General features: G+C 43.0%; 1 protein-coding gene across 1 annotated transcript; it reads left to right on the forward strand.

The window, feature by feature from the left end:
* Window positions 1-1,774: 1,774 nt before the first annotated feature.
* On the forward strand, window positions 1,775-9,946 carry LOC115169197 (piggyBac transposable element-derived protein 4-like; the record flags this gene model as incomplete). Its single annotated transcript, XM_029724682.1, has 4 exons — window positions 1,775-1,929; window positions 2,127-2,193; window positions 9,461-9,509; window positions 9,651-9,946. Coding segments are annotated over exons 1-4 (567 nt in total), but the record flags the coding sequence as incomplete, so codon positions are not given.
* Window positions 9,947-19,006: the final 9,060 nt, after the last annotated feature.

Here is a 19,006-nt window from a genome sequence, read left to right on the forward strand (position 1 = left end):
GCCGGAAGCTCTGGACAGGGAACTGTTGCCGGAAGCTCTGGACTGGGACTGCGCACAGGAGGCCTGATGCGTGGGGCTGGCTTAGGAGGCGCCAGACTAGTAACCCGCACCACAGGGCTAGTGCGAGGAGCAGGAACAGGACGTACTGGGCTGGGCAGGCACACTGGAGGCCTGATGCGTGGGACTGGCTTTGGAGCCGCCAGACTAGTAACACACACCCAGGGCTAGTGCGAGGAGCAGGAACAGGACGTACTGGACTGGGCTGACGCACTGGAGGAAGAGTACGAGGAGCAGGAACAGGATACACTGGGCCATGAACCCTCACCAGCGGTCTGATGCTTGCAACTTGCATCACCGGTCCTGGCTCAATGCTGGCTCTAACATAACACCTGTGAGGAGCTTTCACCAAGCGCACCGGGCTGTAGCTGCGCACTGGCGATACCGTGCGCATCTCCGCATAACACGGTGCTTGCTTGCTCCTTCGCTCCCCATAGTAAGTACAGGTGCTCCTTCGTGCCCTTTCCGCCAGTACCTCCCTCCGGAATCTCGCGTCAAGCTCCTCGCTTGATTCCTTGACTGGCTCCTCTTTGCTCCACGGCTCTCCCCTGTACGCCCAGGAAGTTAGGTCAGGGCTCCCCCCTGACTCAGCCCAACTCCCCGTAAGCCCCCCCCCCCCACACATTTTTTGGGGGGGCTGCCTCCTCACCTCCTGAAATGGAGGATATAATGCCTCATACCTCCGTCGTTCCCTCTTAGCTTCCTCCAGCTCCTCCTTCAGGCGCTGGTACTCCCCAGCCTGGTGCCATGGTCCTTTACCATCCAGGATCTCCTCCCATGTCCAGGACTCCAAATAGCTCTCTTGCTGCTTGGTCCTTCTTTGGTGGGTGGTTCTGTAATGAGCGTCGTTGAAGGGGGACCAAAACGCAGCGGGTAAAGTGCTCATCCTCTTATTTATTAAAGAAAACACTTAATCAACACAAAACAAACGACGAAAACAGTCCAGTAAGGTGCATAGACGATACTAGAAACAACCACCCACAAAACCCAGTGAAAACAAACACAACTAAATATGGCCTCGAATTAGAGACAACAACAACCAGCTCCCTCTAATTGGAGGTCATTGACAAAACTCACATAGAACTAGAAAAGCTAGATAAACATAGAAATAAGAAAACTAGAACCTAAACCCACAATACCCAACCACACAAAACAAACACCCCCTGCCACGCCCTGACCAACTACAATGACAAATAACCCCTTTTACTGGCCAGGACGTGACAATAACACACAAAACCACACAGTAACTTTTTCACCAAACCTAATCAGTGTTTCATCTATAAATATCTTTCATATAAAGTAATTGCCTTTCACAATGCAATGCTCACAATACTTTTCATATGATTCTCTTCTCATTTGTTTAAATACATTTGACCATCACTTAATCCAACTGCGCTTTATGGTTAACCACTTAACCATTTGGTAAACCTAAAGATTTTAAACTGGTTTGTCTACTATATATGGATTTTGAGAACTACAGAAATAAAATGTGTGTTTGTAAAGTATAAACATCAAAATTACGTGTATGATACATGATAACCATACATAATGACTACTGGTTATTGCTAATTGATTTCAGATAGTGGTAACCACAGTTGGTCACCATATAAAAGGGTGTGTGAAAACTTGCAATTTATTTCAACATGGAGCAGGATAGACAGCAAAGGAGAGGAAGAAATCAAAGAGCTCGTAGACAAGGAGCCCGTCAGAGGTGGGCATGGGCCCTATCAAAGAGGTGGACATGGTCCCTGTGAAAGTGGTGGACATCATAGAGATGGAGGCAGACAGTAGGGAACAGTTGCCTAATGAAGTCCAGGCCATCATCATTGACCATGTGGTAAACAGAGACCTTACCATGGCAGAGGCTGTCAGGTTAGTTCACCCCAATCTGAAAAGATCAACTGTCAATTCAATCATGAGACCATTTTGCCAAGAAAACCGGTAAGTCTGCAGGATATGCACTATGCTTTACCATTACATTTATAGTAAATTACATATTTTAATGCATGTCAATTCACAAAACATTTTACAGTATGATCTATTTACAGTAAACTGTGTTCTACCCACAGAATTGACAGAAGACCCCATGGTGGCCGTGTGCTGAACGACCAGCAGGAGTGGACAGTGGTGGAAATGGTGTGGCCAGGAGTGACATACGGCTGTCCGAAATAAAGCAGGCCACTGAGAAGAACGATGACACCTTTGCCAATGTGGCATCCATAAGTCTACCAACAATCTCCCGCCTTTTGAAGAGGCACCAGGTATCTATGAAACACATTTACCTGGTTCCTTTTGAGAGACACAACGACCGGGTGAAATAACTGCTGGCTGAGTATGTTCAGGTACAGAACTATATACTGTATTACTGTTACTATTTAATGCACATGCTACTTCACAATATTATATTGGAACTATAATTAAAAAATAACTAACTAAAATATATTTTTAGAGGGTGATGGTGATTGATGCTGCTGTAAACCATCACAAGTATATCTTTGTTGATGAAGCGGGCTTCAAACTGGCCAAAACTCATCGGCCAACGGGTGACCGTCCAAGTGCCTGGACAACGTGGGGGAAACATCTCCATGGGCGCAGCGATCTCTAAAGATGGTGTGGTAGGACGTAGGCCATTACTTGGATCATACAACACTGAACACCTCCTTGTGTTTCTCAATTAAATTGAGCAGACCTGCTAAGGTGAAAAGATCACCTAGGTCATTGAGTGGGACAATGTCAGATTCCACCGTGCAGAGGTGGTTCAGGCATGGTTTCGGGCCCATCCCCGATTCGTGACCCTGTTGGTCAATTTCTTCAACAAATGATCAGGTCTATATAATTATCAAACATACATTAGTAATGGAAAGGAAACACAGACTCTTTGTTTAAGTATTAAAATTCTCCTTTAGTAATACAATTGTAGGCAGAAGTTGGTACAGTATAACAGTATATGATAGCTCTCCCCAGGTTCTGCAAAATGTCTAAGACATCTTGTAACTCATATAGCCTCTCCCAGTCCTCCTTGCGTGAGTTTCCCTGGCAACAACATTTTAATAAATCTAACCTCCCCCTGACAGCAGCAACCATCTTATCAGTCATTTTTTCAGCATGGAGGTAGAAGTTGTACGACCACCATCTCCATGAGCGTGCCATCTCCGCCCTCCTCCTGGCCATGGGTGAGGCATTCGACGACATCAATGCAGACCAATGTCAAGCTTGGATTTGCAATGCCAAAAGGTTTCCCACCGTGCATGAATATTGAGGACATTCACTGTGATGTGGATGAGTATTTATGGCTAAATGTTTTATTTTCATTCATTTAATTTGTTATATTTAACCGTACATTCGATTACAGACAGTAAACCTATGTTACAATTATATCTGAAAAATAACATGCTTTTTTGCATGAATGATTGTAGTCTTCTGTTGTCTTCACTGATCACACCTTTGGTTACACTTTGGTTAGATATTATGGAAATTGTAGATTTTCTGTCTATTTTGTTGGGTAATGTAAGTGTATTGCCTACTGTGAGAACACAAACTCACTTCTGTTATTTTAGCACACTCTTATCCAGAGCGATTTACAATAGTGAGTTCATAATTTTTTTGTACTAATCCCTGTGGGAATTGAACTCACAATCCTGGCTTTTTAAGCGCCATGCTCTACCAACTGAGTCAGATAATGCTGTGACTAGTATTAAGTCAGGATATCTGAACTCCTGTTGACGTTACACACAAATTATTCATGCAATTTCTTCTGAAAGGAAACAAGAGAAAGACATTGCTGTGGGTATAATACAGTTATAACATTATTCACTTTTTTTTTTGTTTAATAATTTGTAAAAAGTTTAGCATGCAGCTGTAAGAGTTTGGATATGACATTTTGTCAAAAATCATTTATATCTGTAGATGGTTTGCAGGGGCAGCTCCAGCCTAAGATATCACTAACATGGCATAAGTCATGGCAAAATGTGTAGAATTGCAGACAATTTGCTTTAAACTGCTAGATTTTCTCATGGCAAAATGTGTATAATTGCAGGAAATTTACTTCAAACGTACACTAAAAAAATTGGCCCACTTGGTGGAGGGCCCCCCAACCCTATCTCACCTAGGGCCCCCAAAAGGCTAGAGCAGGCCCTGATGCTTTGACTCTCTAAATCACCATCATAATTAAATCCCCATCAGGCATTTTGGGAAAAGTTAACACTAATGTCTAAGATTGTATCAATAAAACTGACATAGAACTGGAAAAGATGAATGGGTGCCCTCCCTTTCTCTCTCACTCTCTCTATCCATCTAACAGCAAAACAAATCAGTCCACCAGTTCTTCCGTAGTCCACCTGTCTTCTACACTCAAACACCCCCTTGTGGCTGACATGGGAATCATCGCTCAAGAGCTGTGGATTCTTTGAGAAACAGAAACTGGAGTGAGGAGTTTTTCCTGACCATTTGATCTGACATTTATAACTGTACCTTACTGTACCCTGTAGTTGCAGTAAACTATAACAAAGGCCAAAAGTTTTTCCAGGTCAGATATTTTTTTCTGAGCCCTACTAACCTACACTTGGACTATACGACTATACCAGTAGTAGTAGACTGTGCCAAATATGATAGCCAACTGATAAGGCTTGACAAAACTAAATATGGTTTGGTATGAATTATGTGGAAACTGCTTCTCCAATAGAAATCCCCGATCACGTTTGTAGGTGATGTCATGGCACCATTGGCTAGATAAGCCAATGGGCTGGTTTGAGTGGTAAGGCGAAAGCAACTGACTGTAGACGAAAGTTGAAGAGGGAAGTAGGTGAAGTGCATTTGCGACAGCCGAAAGTCGGACACTGATGTGGTTTTCCAACAGCAAGGCTCAGTGCAACATGCCATTGTTTATTACATTTGTACTTTATAATGTCAAAATAAACACATCTTTAACCCTCACACACTCACAAACTGAAAAAATACACTGAGTGTTTAAAACATCAGTAAGCCTTCCTAATATTGAGTTGCACCCTCTTTTGCCCTCAGAACAGCCTCAATTCGCCGAGACTTGGACTCTATAAAGTGTTGAAAGCTTTCCACAGGGATGCTGGCCCATGTTGACTCCAACTCGTCCCACAGTTATGTCAAGTTGGCTGGATGTCCTTTGGGTGGTGGACCATTCTTGATACACACGTAAAACTAATAGGTGTGAAAAACCCAACAGCGTTGCAGTTCTTGACACCCTCAAACTGGTGCACCTAACACCTACTGCCATACCCAATTCAAAGGCACTTAAATATTTTGTCTTGCCCATTCACCCTCTGAATAGCACACAAACACAATCCGTGTCTCAATTGTCTCAAGGCTTAAAAATACTTATTCCTCCCCTTCATCTACACTGATTGAAGTGGATTTAACAAGTGACATCAATAAGGGATCATAGCTTTCACCTGGATTCACCTGGTCAGTCTATGTCATGGAAAGAGCAGGTGTTCCTAATGCTTTGTACACTCAAGTGTATGTGTGTACATTGTACAATCAATTGGTGAGAGACAGAGCCTCAAATATCACATTCATTTGTACATATCCACTCTACATGTGAATTGCAACAAGTTGGTTCATGTTTCAGTCACATCTTTGGTCAGGTTCTTGTGTGTCAAACAAAAACACCCTAATGATTGGTTGACAATAGAGCCTCCCGCATGCAGGCAATGGCTACAGGAGGAAGTTGGTGAAGAGCAACTGCAGCAACTTGCAGTCAAAACTTCATGACCTTTGATCACAAGATTTTTGTAATGTTCATACAGTCGACATGTAGGCAGGCGCAAGTCGAACAATTTTTATCCCCATAATGCACACTTCGAAAGGCGGTGACCATCTTCAAAAGTGATCCACTCGAACGCGCTGAATAAATGTAATGCGCAGAAACACATCATTGGGTCTAACGGTCGTCTCATGCCGAACTGGGCAGGCCGTCAAATCAAAGGAAATCCTTCAATATAAAGTCGTTTTTGATGAAAATGTGTCAGTTTGTTACTTTCACGAGGTTGGAGTAATAACATGTTCAGCTACTTAAGACATTGTCTCAAATCTAGGTTGTGCCTTTAGATTTTGAGAAAATTAATAACTAAGGAAGAACTTTTCACTTCACTTCTTGACTTCTTAAACCCCAAACCCCAGTCTGGTCTGCTGAGTCTGCTTGGTTTCCACTTGCTTCCATATCCCCAAAATCAGATCCACAGCCACAGTCAAAATTGGCTACATAAATTTGCTTTATGGTCTTAATTGAAGTTTAGGTTTAGGCATAGGGTTAGCCGTGTGGTTAAGGTTAAGGTTAGGGCTAGATTTAAAATAACATTTGAGGAGAAAAGTTGTAGAAATGGGCTGTTTTTATGACTTTGTGTTTATAGAAGCTTCTGGGCTCTTTTGAGTGGTAAGGCTGAAGCAACCGACTAGATGAAAGTCGAAGTCTGCGACAGCATAAGTTGGACACTAAAGTGGTTTTCCAACAGCAAGGCTCAGATCAACATGGCAGTGATTCATTGTTTATAAAAGTCTTTTTTTTATATATAAACATGCCTCCAACCCCATATCACACTCACAAACTGAAATCAAATGGTCATGTTCATGTCGGTCAAACAAAAACACCCTAATGATTGGTTCAAAATAGAGCTTCCCACAATGGTTGCAGGATGAAATCGGTGAAGAGCAACTGCAGAACACATACAATTGACTGCAGTCAAAACGTCATGACCTTTGATCACATGATTTATGTAAAGTTCATGCAGTTGACATGTAGGCGCAAGTGGGACAGTTTTTGTCCCCATAATGCAACACACTTTGAAAGGCGTTGGTCAGCGACTTCACAAAAGTGATCTGCTCAAATGCGCCCATTGACTACCAGTCTGCTTGGCAAGCATCCCCGGAAGTCTTGCGATGTTGGGCCTCTGGGTTTAGAAACTGCGATAATACTGTATAGTCTGTACTCACCACAACCACAGTAGCTAAATGATAGAAACCTCAGTTTCTCTACAAAGAATCATAGTGTTTGACCAAAACAAATTTCCACTCATGAATCACACATTCTGTAATGCAGCCCTAATCCAACAACCACAGGAGCATTCTATAGGCTTGGTCAAACACAGGGAACAGTGTTATGTGTCATTAACCCAATAATAATTGGTGTGTTCGAGCGGTAAGCCTAGCGAAGTCAACTAGAAACGAAGCCGACAATAGATGAAAGTCGGCGAATGAAGTCGGGGGAGGTACATCTGCGACAGCCAAAAGTCGGACACTGTAGTGGTTTTCCAACAGCAAGGCTCAGATCAACATGGCAGTGCCAACATAGCTTTTATGTATAAATTATTTTTAAAATAAACTTTTCTCTACCCCCATATCACACAGTCAAACTGAAAACATGTGTACAATTAATTGGTTAGAGAGAGGTTTCAAATATCCCTTTCATTTGTATCCCCTGTTGCTTTAGAATCACAACAAAGTTGGTTCCTATTTCAGCCATGTCTTTGGCCACGTCCGCTTGGGTCAAACAAAAATACCATAATGATTGATGACAAATAGTGTCTGCCACAATGAAGGTGATGGCTGCATGGTGCAGTTGGTGAGAAACAACAACATAAAGGTGAACATCAAAACCTGCATGACCTTTAATCACATGATTTTTGTTAAGTTCATGCAGTCAGCATGTAAGTCTGACAATTCTTATAACCATAATGCAACACACTTTGAAAGGTGGTGACCATCGATTTGACAAAAGGGATTACCTCTGTCTAGGGCCAGATTATTCCCGTTTTGAGCCAGTCACAAATCTTAGATTAATTTCCAGTTCAGGAAGTATAATCATGTGAACAAATGAGTTGATGAAATTAGGTTTATGCCGGAGATACAGGTAACTGCCAAAATAAAGGAAACACCAACATAAAGTGTATTAACAGAATGTTGGGCCACCACGAGCCAGAACAGCTTAAATGCTCTTTAGCATTGATTCTGCAAGCGTCTGGAACATTCTTCCTCCAAAAATTCCATAATTTGGTGTTTTGTTGATGGTGGTGCAAAATGCTGTTTCAGGCGCCGCTCCAGTATCTCCCATAAGTATTCAATTGGGTTTTAGTATTTGGTATTTTATTAGGATCCCCATTAGCTGTTGCGAAAGCAGCAACTACTGTTCACGGGGTCCACACAAAACAAACAAAATAGTACAGAACATTAATAAACAAGAAGAGCTCAAGAACAGAACTATACTGAAAAAATATATAAACGCACATGTAAAGTTCCATGTTCCAAATAAAAGATCCCAGAAATGTTCCATATGCACAAAAAGCTTATTTCTCTCCAATTTTGTGCAGAAATTTGTTTACATCCCTGTTAGTGAGCATTTCTCCTTGGCCAAGATAATACATCCACCTGACAGGTGTGGTATATCAAGAAGCTGATTAACCCTTGTTAATTGTGTTGTCTTAAGGGTCAAAAATGACCGCCATTATGTTTAACAGCAGAGAAAACCCCCTAAATGATACTTTTTCACCTTGAAATTGGATTACTTTTCCTAGAGTGACCCCAACATTTGAAAAAGTGAAACATCCTGGAGATTACAAATTTGGAGGGTTTCCGTAAATATGGAGACAACTGGAAAAGGATGGATGAGATTGGCCTGCGTGCCTACACAGGGCTGCTAATTTTAGCGGGTGTATATAGGTCCCGAGGCGAGGCTACATGTAGTCTCTGGGATGCACACATTCTCAAGAATGTTACGATTTGATAACTGATTCAAGACCTGCAAGATGTGTGAGAGACAAACTGGCGGCCATAAGAGAGGTCTGGGAGAAATGGGTGGAGCATCTGCCATACCTCTACAACCCTGGGCCTGAAGTAACAGTGGATGAGGCCATACCTCCACAACCCTGGGCCTGAAGTAACAGTGGATGAGGCCATACCTCTACAACCCTGGGCCTGAAGTAACAGTGGATGAGGCCATACCTCTACAACCCTGGGCCTGAAGTAACAGTGGATGAGGCCATACCTCTACAACCCTGGGCCTGAAGTAACAGTGGATGAGGCCATACCTCTACAACCCTGGGCCTGAAGTAACAGTGGATGAGGCCATACCTCTACAACCCTGGGCCTGAAGTAACAGTGGATGAGGCCATACCTCTACAACCCTGGGCCTGAAGTAACAGTGGATGAGGCCATACCTCTACAACCCTGGGCCTGAAGTAACAGTGGATGAGGCCATACCTCTACAACCCTGGGCCTGAAGTAACAGTGGATGAGGCCATACCTCTACAACCCTGGGCCTGAAGTAACAGTGGATGAGGCCATACCTCTACAACCCTGGGCCTGGAGTAACAGTGGATGAGGCCATACCTCTACAACCCTGGGCCTGAAGTAACAGTGGATGAGGCCATACCTCTACAACCCTGGGCCTGAAGTAACAGTGGATGAGCAACTGGTTCCATTCAGAGGTAAAAAAAATAATTAATATCTGTAATGGAAGTGATTTTCACTGTTCATTTTATTATGTATTGCTGTAATATCATTGATTTATGTGATTGTTTTCTGTGACACTGATACTAATTACTGATAGTAATCTCTTTTGTCAAAAGGTCGCTGTCCTTTCTGGAAGTATATGCCCAGAAAGCCAGCAAAGTATGGCATCAAGATATGGGTGACCAGTGACGCACAGTCCAGCTATGCTTGGAAGATGCAAGTCTACACAGGGAAGCTGACCAGTGGAGGACTGGAGAAGAACCAGGGGACGCGGGTTGTGCTTGATGTGACAGATGGACTGAGGGGGCACAATGTCACGTGTGACAATTTCTTCACCTCTTGTGAACTCAGCCAGCAGCTCCTGAAGAGAAAGATCACCATAGTTGGCACAGTTAGAAAGAACAAGCCTGAGCTCCCCCCTGCACTCCTCGCAACAAGGGGGAGAAAGGCCTTCTCATCAAAGTTTGCCTTCACCCCCACCACCACTCTAGTTTCTTACCTCCCAAAGAGGAACGAGAATGTGGTCCTCCTGAGCAGACTGCACAAAACGGCTGAGATCAGTGATTGTGAGGACAGGAAGCCAGCCATCATCCTGGACTACAACCACAACAAAGGAGGCGTGAACAACCTGGACAAGGTGATTGGAACTTACAGCTGCAGGAGGATGACTTTCCGCTGGCCCCTGGTCATCTTCCATAACATCATTGATATGTCCTTATACAATGCCTTCGTGATATGGAACAAGATCAACCCTACCTGGATGCCTGATAAGCGGAACAAGAGGGTGTTCCTGGAGCAGCTGTATAAACCGAATGCTACACGGATATAGACAGCACATGAATCGGCATATGCCAGCGTGAGTAGATTACATTGAAAACAACAGTCAGTTATCTTGGACACAGTCTCCAGTTCTTTTATACCTCAGTGAGCATGTTAGGAGAATTAGGTTATGGTTAGGAAAAGGGTTACGTTTAGGGTTAGCAAAAAACAAAACAAATAAAAAACAACAACTTTTGACATCAACTTAAAATTAGTTGTATCCCTTCTAGCCATGACTGAGTTCACATGCTTATCTTCCCTCTAATTGGCTAAAACTGTCCCCTGATCTCGTCTCCTCCCGTCTGCCTTCCATCTTTGAGGAGCTGTATGTAACGGTCGTCGTGAACACAGGACCAAAACGCAGCGGGAATATGAATGCTCATCTTTTTTAATATTGAGAAAAGTGAACACTTACAAAATAAACAAAACAACGACTACACAGTTCCATAAGGCAAAGTAGCTATACGGAAAACATCTACCCACAAAACCCAAAGGAAAAACAGGCTGCCTAAGTATGACTCCCAATCAGCAACAACGATATACAGCTGTTCCTGATTGAGAGTCATACCCGGCCGAAACAAAGAAATCCCAAACATAGAAACACGAACATAGAATGCCCACCCAAATCACACCCTGACCAAACCTAAATAGAGACATAAAAAGGCGCTCTCAGGTCAGGGCGTGACACTGTATTTCCATTGTTAGAGTGGTCACTTGACTATCTTGTCAATATAATAGATAATCTTTGGAAAATTCCTGAACAACAGTGACCAAATAAGCACGTCCTAGAGATATCCCTTATTTGGACAGCGGTGGGGACGCTCCTCGGTGGTCTGGGTTTGAGATCGCTAGGGGAATCATCTTACTCTGACAATCTTAGCAAAATATTCTAATGTCATTATTTGACAATAGATACAACACACCTATCTGATCTAATTAAAATATGTTTCTCATTGAAAGATGGGAATCTGTAGGATTTGCCCACAATCTCATAAATTATCAGTATTTATCAATTCTATATATCTGAGCATCTCAAAGAGAACTCTATCGTATTTTTTAAACAACACCACAGATATACTCAGCAAAAAAAGAAACATCCTCTCACTGTCAACTGCGTTTATTCTCAGCAAACGTAACATGAGTAAATATTTGTATGAACAAAACAAGTTTCAACAACTGAGACAAACTGAACAAGTTCCACAGACATGTGACTAACAGAAACGGAATAATGTGTCCCTGAACAAGGGGGGTCACCAAAAAGTAAGTCAGTATCTGGTGTGGCCACCAGCTGCATTAAGTACTGCTGAGCATCTCCTCCTCATGGACTGCACCAGATTTTCCAGTTCTTGCTGTGAGATGTTACCCCACTCTTCCACCAAGGCACCTGCAAGTTCCAGGACATTTCTGGGGGGAATGGCCCTAGCCCTCACCCTCCGATCCAACAGGTCCCAGATGTGCTCAATGGGATTGAGATACAGGCTTTTCGCTGGCCATGGCAGAACACTGACATTCCTGTCATGCAGGAAATCACGTACAGAACGAGCAGTATGGCTGGTGGCATTGTCATGCTGGAGGGTCATTTCAGGATGAGCCTGCAGGAAGGGTACCACATGAGGGAGGAGGATGTCTTCCCTGTAACGCACAGCGTTGAGATTGCCTGCAATGACAACAAGCTCAGTCCGATGATGCTGTGACACACTGCCCCAGACCATGATGGACCCTCCACCTCCAAATCGATCCCACTCCAGAGTACAGGCCTCGGTGTAACGCTCATTCCTTTGACAATAAACGCGATTCTGACCATCACCAGGGGTGAGACAAAACTGTGACTTGTCAGTGAAGAGCACTTTTTGCCAGTCCTGTCTGGTCCAGCGACGGTGGTATTGTGCCCATAGGCGACGTTGTTGCCGGTGATGTCTGGTGAGGACCTGCCTTACAACAGGCCTACAAGCCCTCAGTCCAGCCTCTCTGTCAGGAACTCTATAAATGCAGGAGGGGTGAAGTCAGGCGCAGGAGACCAAGGTACGTGAAAACACGTTTAATAGACACCAGTCCAAAATGCCGAACACAAGGCAGGGAACAAGGAATCCAACAATAGGCAAAAACACCCAACCCCGAGTCGGGACACAGCCCAGGAAACCCGTATACCAAAAGGAATGAAAGGCAGAGAAAAAACAATCCCCAACCTGATGATAATAGACACAAAATAATCCCGCACAACCCTAAACCTAAACAGACAGACTAAATACCCCCACTAACAAACTAACTCAAAACAGACATCACCAAATTAAAATGAAAAGGAGATCGGTGGCAGCTAGTAGACCGGCGACGACGACCGCTGAGCGCTGCCCGAACGGGGAGAGGCGCCACCTTCCGTAGACGTTGTGACACTCTCAGCCTATTGCGGACAGTCTGAGCACTGATGGAGGGATTGTGCGTTCCTGGTGTAACTCTGGCAGTTGTTGCTGTACCTGTCCCACAGGTGTGATGTTCGGATGTACCGATCCTGTGCAGGTGTTGTTACACTTGTCTGCCACTGCGAGGACGATCAGCTGTACGTCCTGTCTCCCTGTAGCGCTGTCTTAGACGCCTCACAGTACAGACATTGCAATTTATTGCGCTGGCCACATCTGCAGACCTCATGCCTCCTTGCAAATCAAATCAAAGTTTGTCATGTGCACCGAATACAACAGGTGTAGACCTAACAGTGAAATGCTGAATACAACAGGTGTAGACCTTGTGAAATGCTTACAGTTACAAATAACGAAAAAAAACATACACATAATAGCACAATTGGTTGGGCGCCTGTAAAACTGCTGCCATTTCTTCCAGCTCCATTTGTAATCAGCATGAAGATGAGCAGGGACCCTGGGCTATCTTTATTTTGATGTTTTTCAGTCAGTAGAAAGGCCTCGTTAGTGTCCTAAGTTTTCATAACTGTGACCTTAATTACCTACCGTCTGTAAGCTGTTAGTGTCTTAACGACCGTTCCACAGGTGCATGTTCAATAATTGTTGATGGTTCATTGAATAAGCATGGGAAACAGTGTTTAAACCCTTTACAATGAAGATCTGTGAAGTTATTTGGATTTTTAATAATCATCTTTGAAAGACAGGGTCCTGAAAAAGGGAGTTTAGAGTTTAGAAAGTAGAACAAAAGTGTCATTGACAAACTCAATTGAATTAGATCAGATAGGTGTGTCTTAACTGTTGCCAAATAATGACATGAACATGTATTGTAGAACCCAGGCCACCTGCACCAATGCCTATGTCACGTATAATGAGACAGGCACAGGAATACGAAATCGTTTTTTTATTTCTCTACCCAAAATAGAGTACTTCATGAACATGACGGGGACAAACACGCGTATATATATATATATATATATATATATATATATATATATACACATACATACATACACAGGGCTATAACCCAAACAAAGAGCGAGGTGTGAACCTCTAATAAACACACGGGACAAGACCCATAATAACAAGTGCACACTAACACGAAAGCCGATACAACAGAGCACAGGTACTCACAAGACCCACGGACATGGAACAGTAATCAACAAGGACAATGTGGAACAGAGGGCACATATTAACACATACTAATCAGGGGGAATGGGAACCAGGTGTGCGTAATGAGACAAGACAATTCGGGGTTGGTGGTAACGATCCAGTTCAGTGACGCCTAGAAGGCCGTGACGTAGACCTCTGGAGCTGGTGAACGGAATGAGCAGTAGTACCGGGGGAATCCGTGACAGCCCAATGCCCTAACCACTGTCCCAATAAGGGATATCTCTCAGGGATGTGCTTATTGGGCCAGTACTTTTACACCCAGTCAGAAGAAACCCTAACCCCTCCTCCCTAGGCACTTATGTAAATGATCATTAAAACAGGTTAACATGCCCCATCAACATTAGACAACCATGTTCTGTGTACGTTTGGTGGGACGTTGATGGAATTTTCTCCTAATCCACGGAAAACTGGACGCATGAATGTTCTTGCAACGTTCCCATGAAATGTGTCTTGAACATTAATATCTTAAATTCGGAGAACATGGTAACTACATTCTGGGTAAATTCTATTTGACATTAAGGGAAGGGTCTCTTGGAAACATTCCTTGCACATAACAGGAGCATTCCTATGGAAATGTTATATGACCTAAAGTTGTGGGAACGTTTGTTGTTAGCTGGGTACAAGTTATTTTGAGGTTGAGTGGGGGCACTATTCACTATTCAAAATCTGTGTGAATTTCTATGATACAACTGTGGCTTGGAGGTTTTGGCTAGTTCATGTTACAGATGCTTCCCTAGGCTTCTGCTCTTTGAAGCCTGATGAGCTCATTTTTACAGCCTGATGCTATTTACCTCAGTAAAACAGTTGATTTCCAAATGTTATGTTATGACTTGATTATGGCCTGGGGCATACAGTGGACAGCAATCATCCATGACCACATGATGATATGGTTTATCCTAATAATACACTACATTAATGACAGTGTCTCTTTACATTCCTCACACTCTAGTCAATTTATCCTCAGTACAGAAAATGTTGTCAAAGTAAAGTTACTTTAAGATTGAATTATCCCACAGGATTATAGAGACTGCAAACATCTGGTCACAAGAAGTGACATTTTCCCTCCCTCTCTGTCATCCTTCCCTGACATAAAGGTCAAAGTTCAACAAAAGTCAGCCAGGACTAACTGAAGGGTTAAAGAGGAGGTGTGGACTTTGACTGACCGCTGAGGAAAAGCAGAGTCGGGGAGCTACAGTAACACCTATCGATGACAGAGTGGGAAGGTGGTAATTACCAGTTGTGAAGTTGTAAATTCCGTTTGGATGCATTCAAGTGCTCTGAACTCGTTGAGAAACGCTGGTTGGCTAATGGTCAACAAGCTGCATCAACCATTAACTAAAAGTACAGCTATCATGCTTGTAAACAAATTATAGTGTTCAAAAACAATTTTAATAGACTGCTTTTTATAATAAATATTGTCACATTTAACTGCCGAAAATGTTGTTATGGAGGTAATTTCCTTAGTAGGTGACGTCAGAGGTCAGCATGTGGGAAAAGTCGGAGCTCAGGGATGATAGACGAGTTCCTCACTCGTAATTACCAGTTGGGGGGGCGTTGAAGTGGATTTTCCCCAGTTGTATATGTGGTAAATACCACCTTTCCACTTCCTCTCCACTTTCAAAACAAGACATGACTGAGAAACAGTGCAATGAGGGTTTTGTGATGTGTTGTAACAAATCTGCCTTTGGTAGGCTGGCTATGATGACCTCTTTGATCGTTTAGACTGTGGAGCATTGTCGCCTTGGTGGCTAGAGGGTTCGCGAGTTTGATTCTTCATGTTCTTGCAAACAATAACCCCAAATTTGCAGCAATATATACCTCACACAGGCAACTCAGCCAATTTTTCTCACCAACTCTTACTTTTAAAACATGACTTTCCTTATAACTGTGTTCCAAAATCCAACCCCAAGCACCAGTGTGAGAACTTGACCTTGTGGAACGATTTGGGAAACATTTCCAGGCCTTGTCCTTCCACAACTGGTGCCTCTGACAGGGAAGAGGAATGTGTTCAGCTGGAGATAGAGGCCTGCAGGAAAATACTCCTCAGGATTAAAACTTAATCCAAGTTTATACATCTACACTAGTCTGTTTTAAATCACACTGTATTGGTTCTAATCACACCATTTCTGAGTCTTGACTTGTAAGAGCCGATGTAAAATAAATGCATGATATATGAATTAAATTAATGATGAATCATCAATGAATGAAATGTGTGTGTGCGTGCATGCGTGAGTGTAGAGTGATACATACAGTGTACATACTGACATTGAGATTGCAAGTCACTAGGATCCACATGGTGCAGACGGTGAACTTCAACCGATGCTGCAATCATATGAACAGTGTATGTCCAGGGTCAGACCATTTCTGTAACCACAAACTGGAGAAAACATTTTGAAATAAAAAACAAACACATGCTTTTTCATTAGTCAGGTAGGCCTACAACAGCCTCTGTATCAAAATGTTTTCTCACGTTTTGGGCCTACTGAACAGGACCAAGACCGGCCCCTCCAGACCCAGACAGGTCAAAAGATCATATGCATAATTCTCTTTATAGGCAGGGAGAAGACCACCCAGTTCTACCCCAGCTCCGCTCTGGGAAATTTAAATAAAGTTTCATTGTGGGAATCACTTCCAACTAGGAAACCTGGCACAGCTGCCAAATCTAGCCCTGTTATTTACTACTATGCTGTAGAAAGTATGGTTGCTGTGCTCTGAGGCTTATTTGTCTTTCATACCAAACATGTTTACAACTGAGCTTTAAAGACATGCTCCGGAACTTTGGCGACTACTAAGCTGGATGTGTCAATGTGTAGTTCATACATGCATAATCTATGAGGTAAAACAGAATTACTGTCTTACCTCAATTAGCCACTAAATCCCTAGTTTGAAAGCAACTGTTTTCTGGAAGCTGTCCTGCTCCATTTTCCCTACATTTCCCCCCACGTGGGCCAGCCCAATAGAAATTAGAGTTGAACCAATGAACTTCAGCCCCTCGCCATATGAGTGACCGCTAGCAAGATGCCCATCATGCACCCACAGCAGAGAGAGAGCAAGGAAGTTATGTAAGTCTACCAATGGAAACTGAATGGGAACTCAAAGATTGAGATAACAGGAAAAATGTTGTACCCAAGGACCCAGTATGGGGTTAAGAACCATTACACATGATGATGTACATCTATCTATTAGGCTGAAGTGCCCGAAGTCTCTGAGTGTTGTGCCACAGGGTTGGACATTCAGCTTGGTCTGAAAGGAGGCTTTGCCAAGGTAACAAAGTTTCTCCCTTTCCCTTGTACTCTCCCTAATTGAGTCTTGTATTATGGAGGGTGAATTCCACAAGCATACAAAGAGGGGATTATTCCTCCTGGCCATAGACTCACTAGACTAGAGGTTGTTGACGGGAAGAGAGCGAGAGCGGTTGACCATAGAGGTTGTTGACAGGAATAAAGAGAAGGGGGGAGATCTCATGATCCTCGTTGGTTGCTAAGAAGTCTGTTCTGTTGCTCCCCAGTCAGTTGGGGTCTAAGCCAGTCTTTCTGCCACACATCATTCCTGGTTGTGCTCTTGTCTACAACATGTTCAGCCTAGTGGTTAGGACACGGTGTGCTGTACAGGGTATCCCAGAGTTGCTGGCAATCTCAGATATACTAAAGAATCTCTGAAGGTCAAACCATACTGACACTAGTCCCAGATCAATTATTAGTGTGCTCTTGCCAACTTCTATGTATTTCTCCTGCCAAAACAGCACAGACAGACCCAGGTGGCAGTATGACTTGACTTTCAGATGTTATTAGTAGGTAAAACAACACCAGTGGGTTCTCAGAGTGACTTCTGTTTATATATAACTGTAGACTGCATGTAAGACTTTATGAAACAAACATTTATTGATACAAAAGAATCAAAACAATAGAAGAAATATCTATATAGGGACAAATGGCAATAATACCACATCAGTGGTGGGGGCTCTACACAGAGAGGGGGCATTATGGCACAAGGAATCAACGGGATATAAAATAACATTTAAAAATCCATAAGTTTGGTCATGTGACAGAAACTAACATTTGAGATTCTCTTCTAAGAGTATTAAAAAGCCTTTCCTGCAGTCGAATGACCAACGCACCTCTAGTGGCCTCATGGGTCCAATGTTATTCATATTTTTCATAATTAATAAGCATGACTTTTCAAACGCTGAAACGGTTTTGTTATAGTTCAGTCTTCTGTGATGTACATAAAGTGTAATTTTGGGATTCAAACTCAAAATGTAATACATTTCAACTGTATATCTGACATGGTACAGGTGTCTTCTTTTGTTTAAGCCCACAACCATGTGTGTGAGGTGTATACTTTTGTTTCAAAGTAGATTTGTTTAAGACTACCAAGAAACACTGTGACCCTGATTTAGCCCACTGCAGTAAAAGGTTAAAGAGGCAGAAAAACTACAAACAGAACTACAAAAATATTCCAGTGCTTTCAAGTCAAACTGGGACTAGACAGTCATAAACATTTTAACTTCAACCATTTATCTTTTCTCCTGCCAACCTTCTCTAAAATATGATTGCTTGATTAATCAGAATGGACATAGAAAATGTACACTGAGTGTACAAAACATTAGGAACATCTTCCTAATACTGAGTTTCACCCCCTTTGCTCACACACACACACACACACACACACACACACACACACACACACACACACACACACACACACACACACAGAGAGAGAGAGAGAGAGAGTATACCAAACATTAGAAACATCTTGAGTTGCAATCCCCCCTTTTACCCTCAGAACGGCCTCAATTCGTTGCGGCGTTGACACTACAAGGTGTCGAAAGCGTTCCACAGGGATGCTGGCCCATGTTGACACCAATGCTTCCCACGGTAGAGTCAAGTTGGCTGGATGTCCTTTGGGTGGTGGACCATTCTTGATACACATGGGAAACTGTTGAGTGAGACAGTTCTTGACACAAACCGGTGCGCCTGGCACCCTATCACACAAATCTTTTGTCTGCCCATTCACCCTCTGAATGACACACATACACAACCCATGTCTCAATTGTATCAAGGCTTAAAAAT

The sequence above is a fragment of the Salmo trutta genome, chromosome 31, assembly GCF_901001165.1.
Source record: "Salmo trutta chromosome 31, fSalTru1.1, whole genome shotgun sequence".
NCBI classification, from domain to species: Eukaryota; Metazoa; Chordata; class Actinopteri; order Salmoniformes; family Salmonidae; genus Salmo; species Salmo trutta.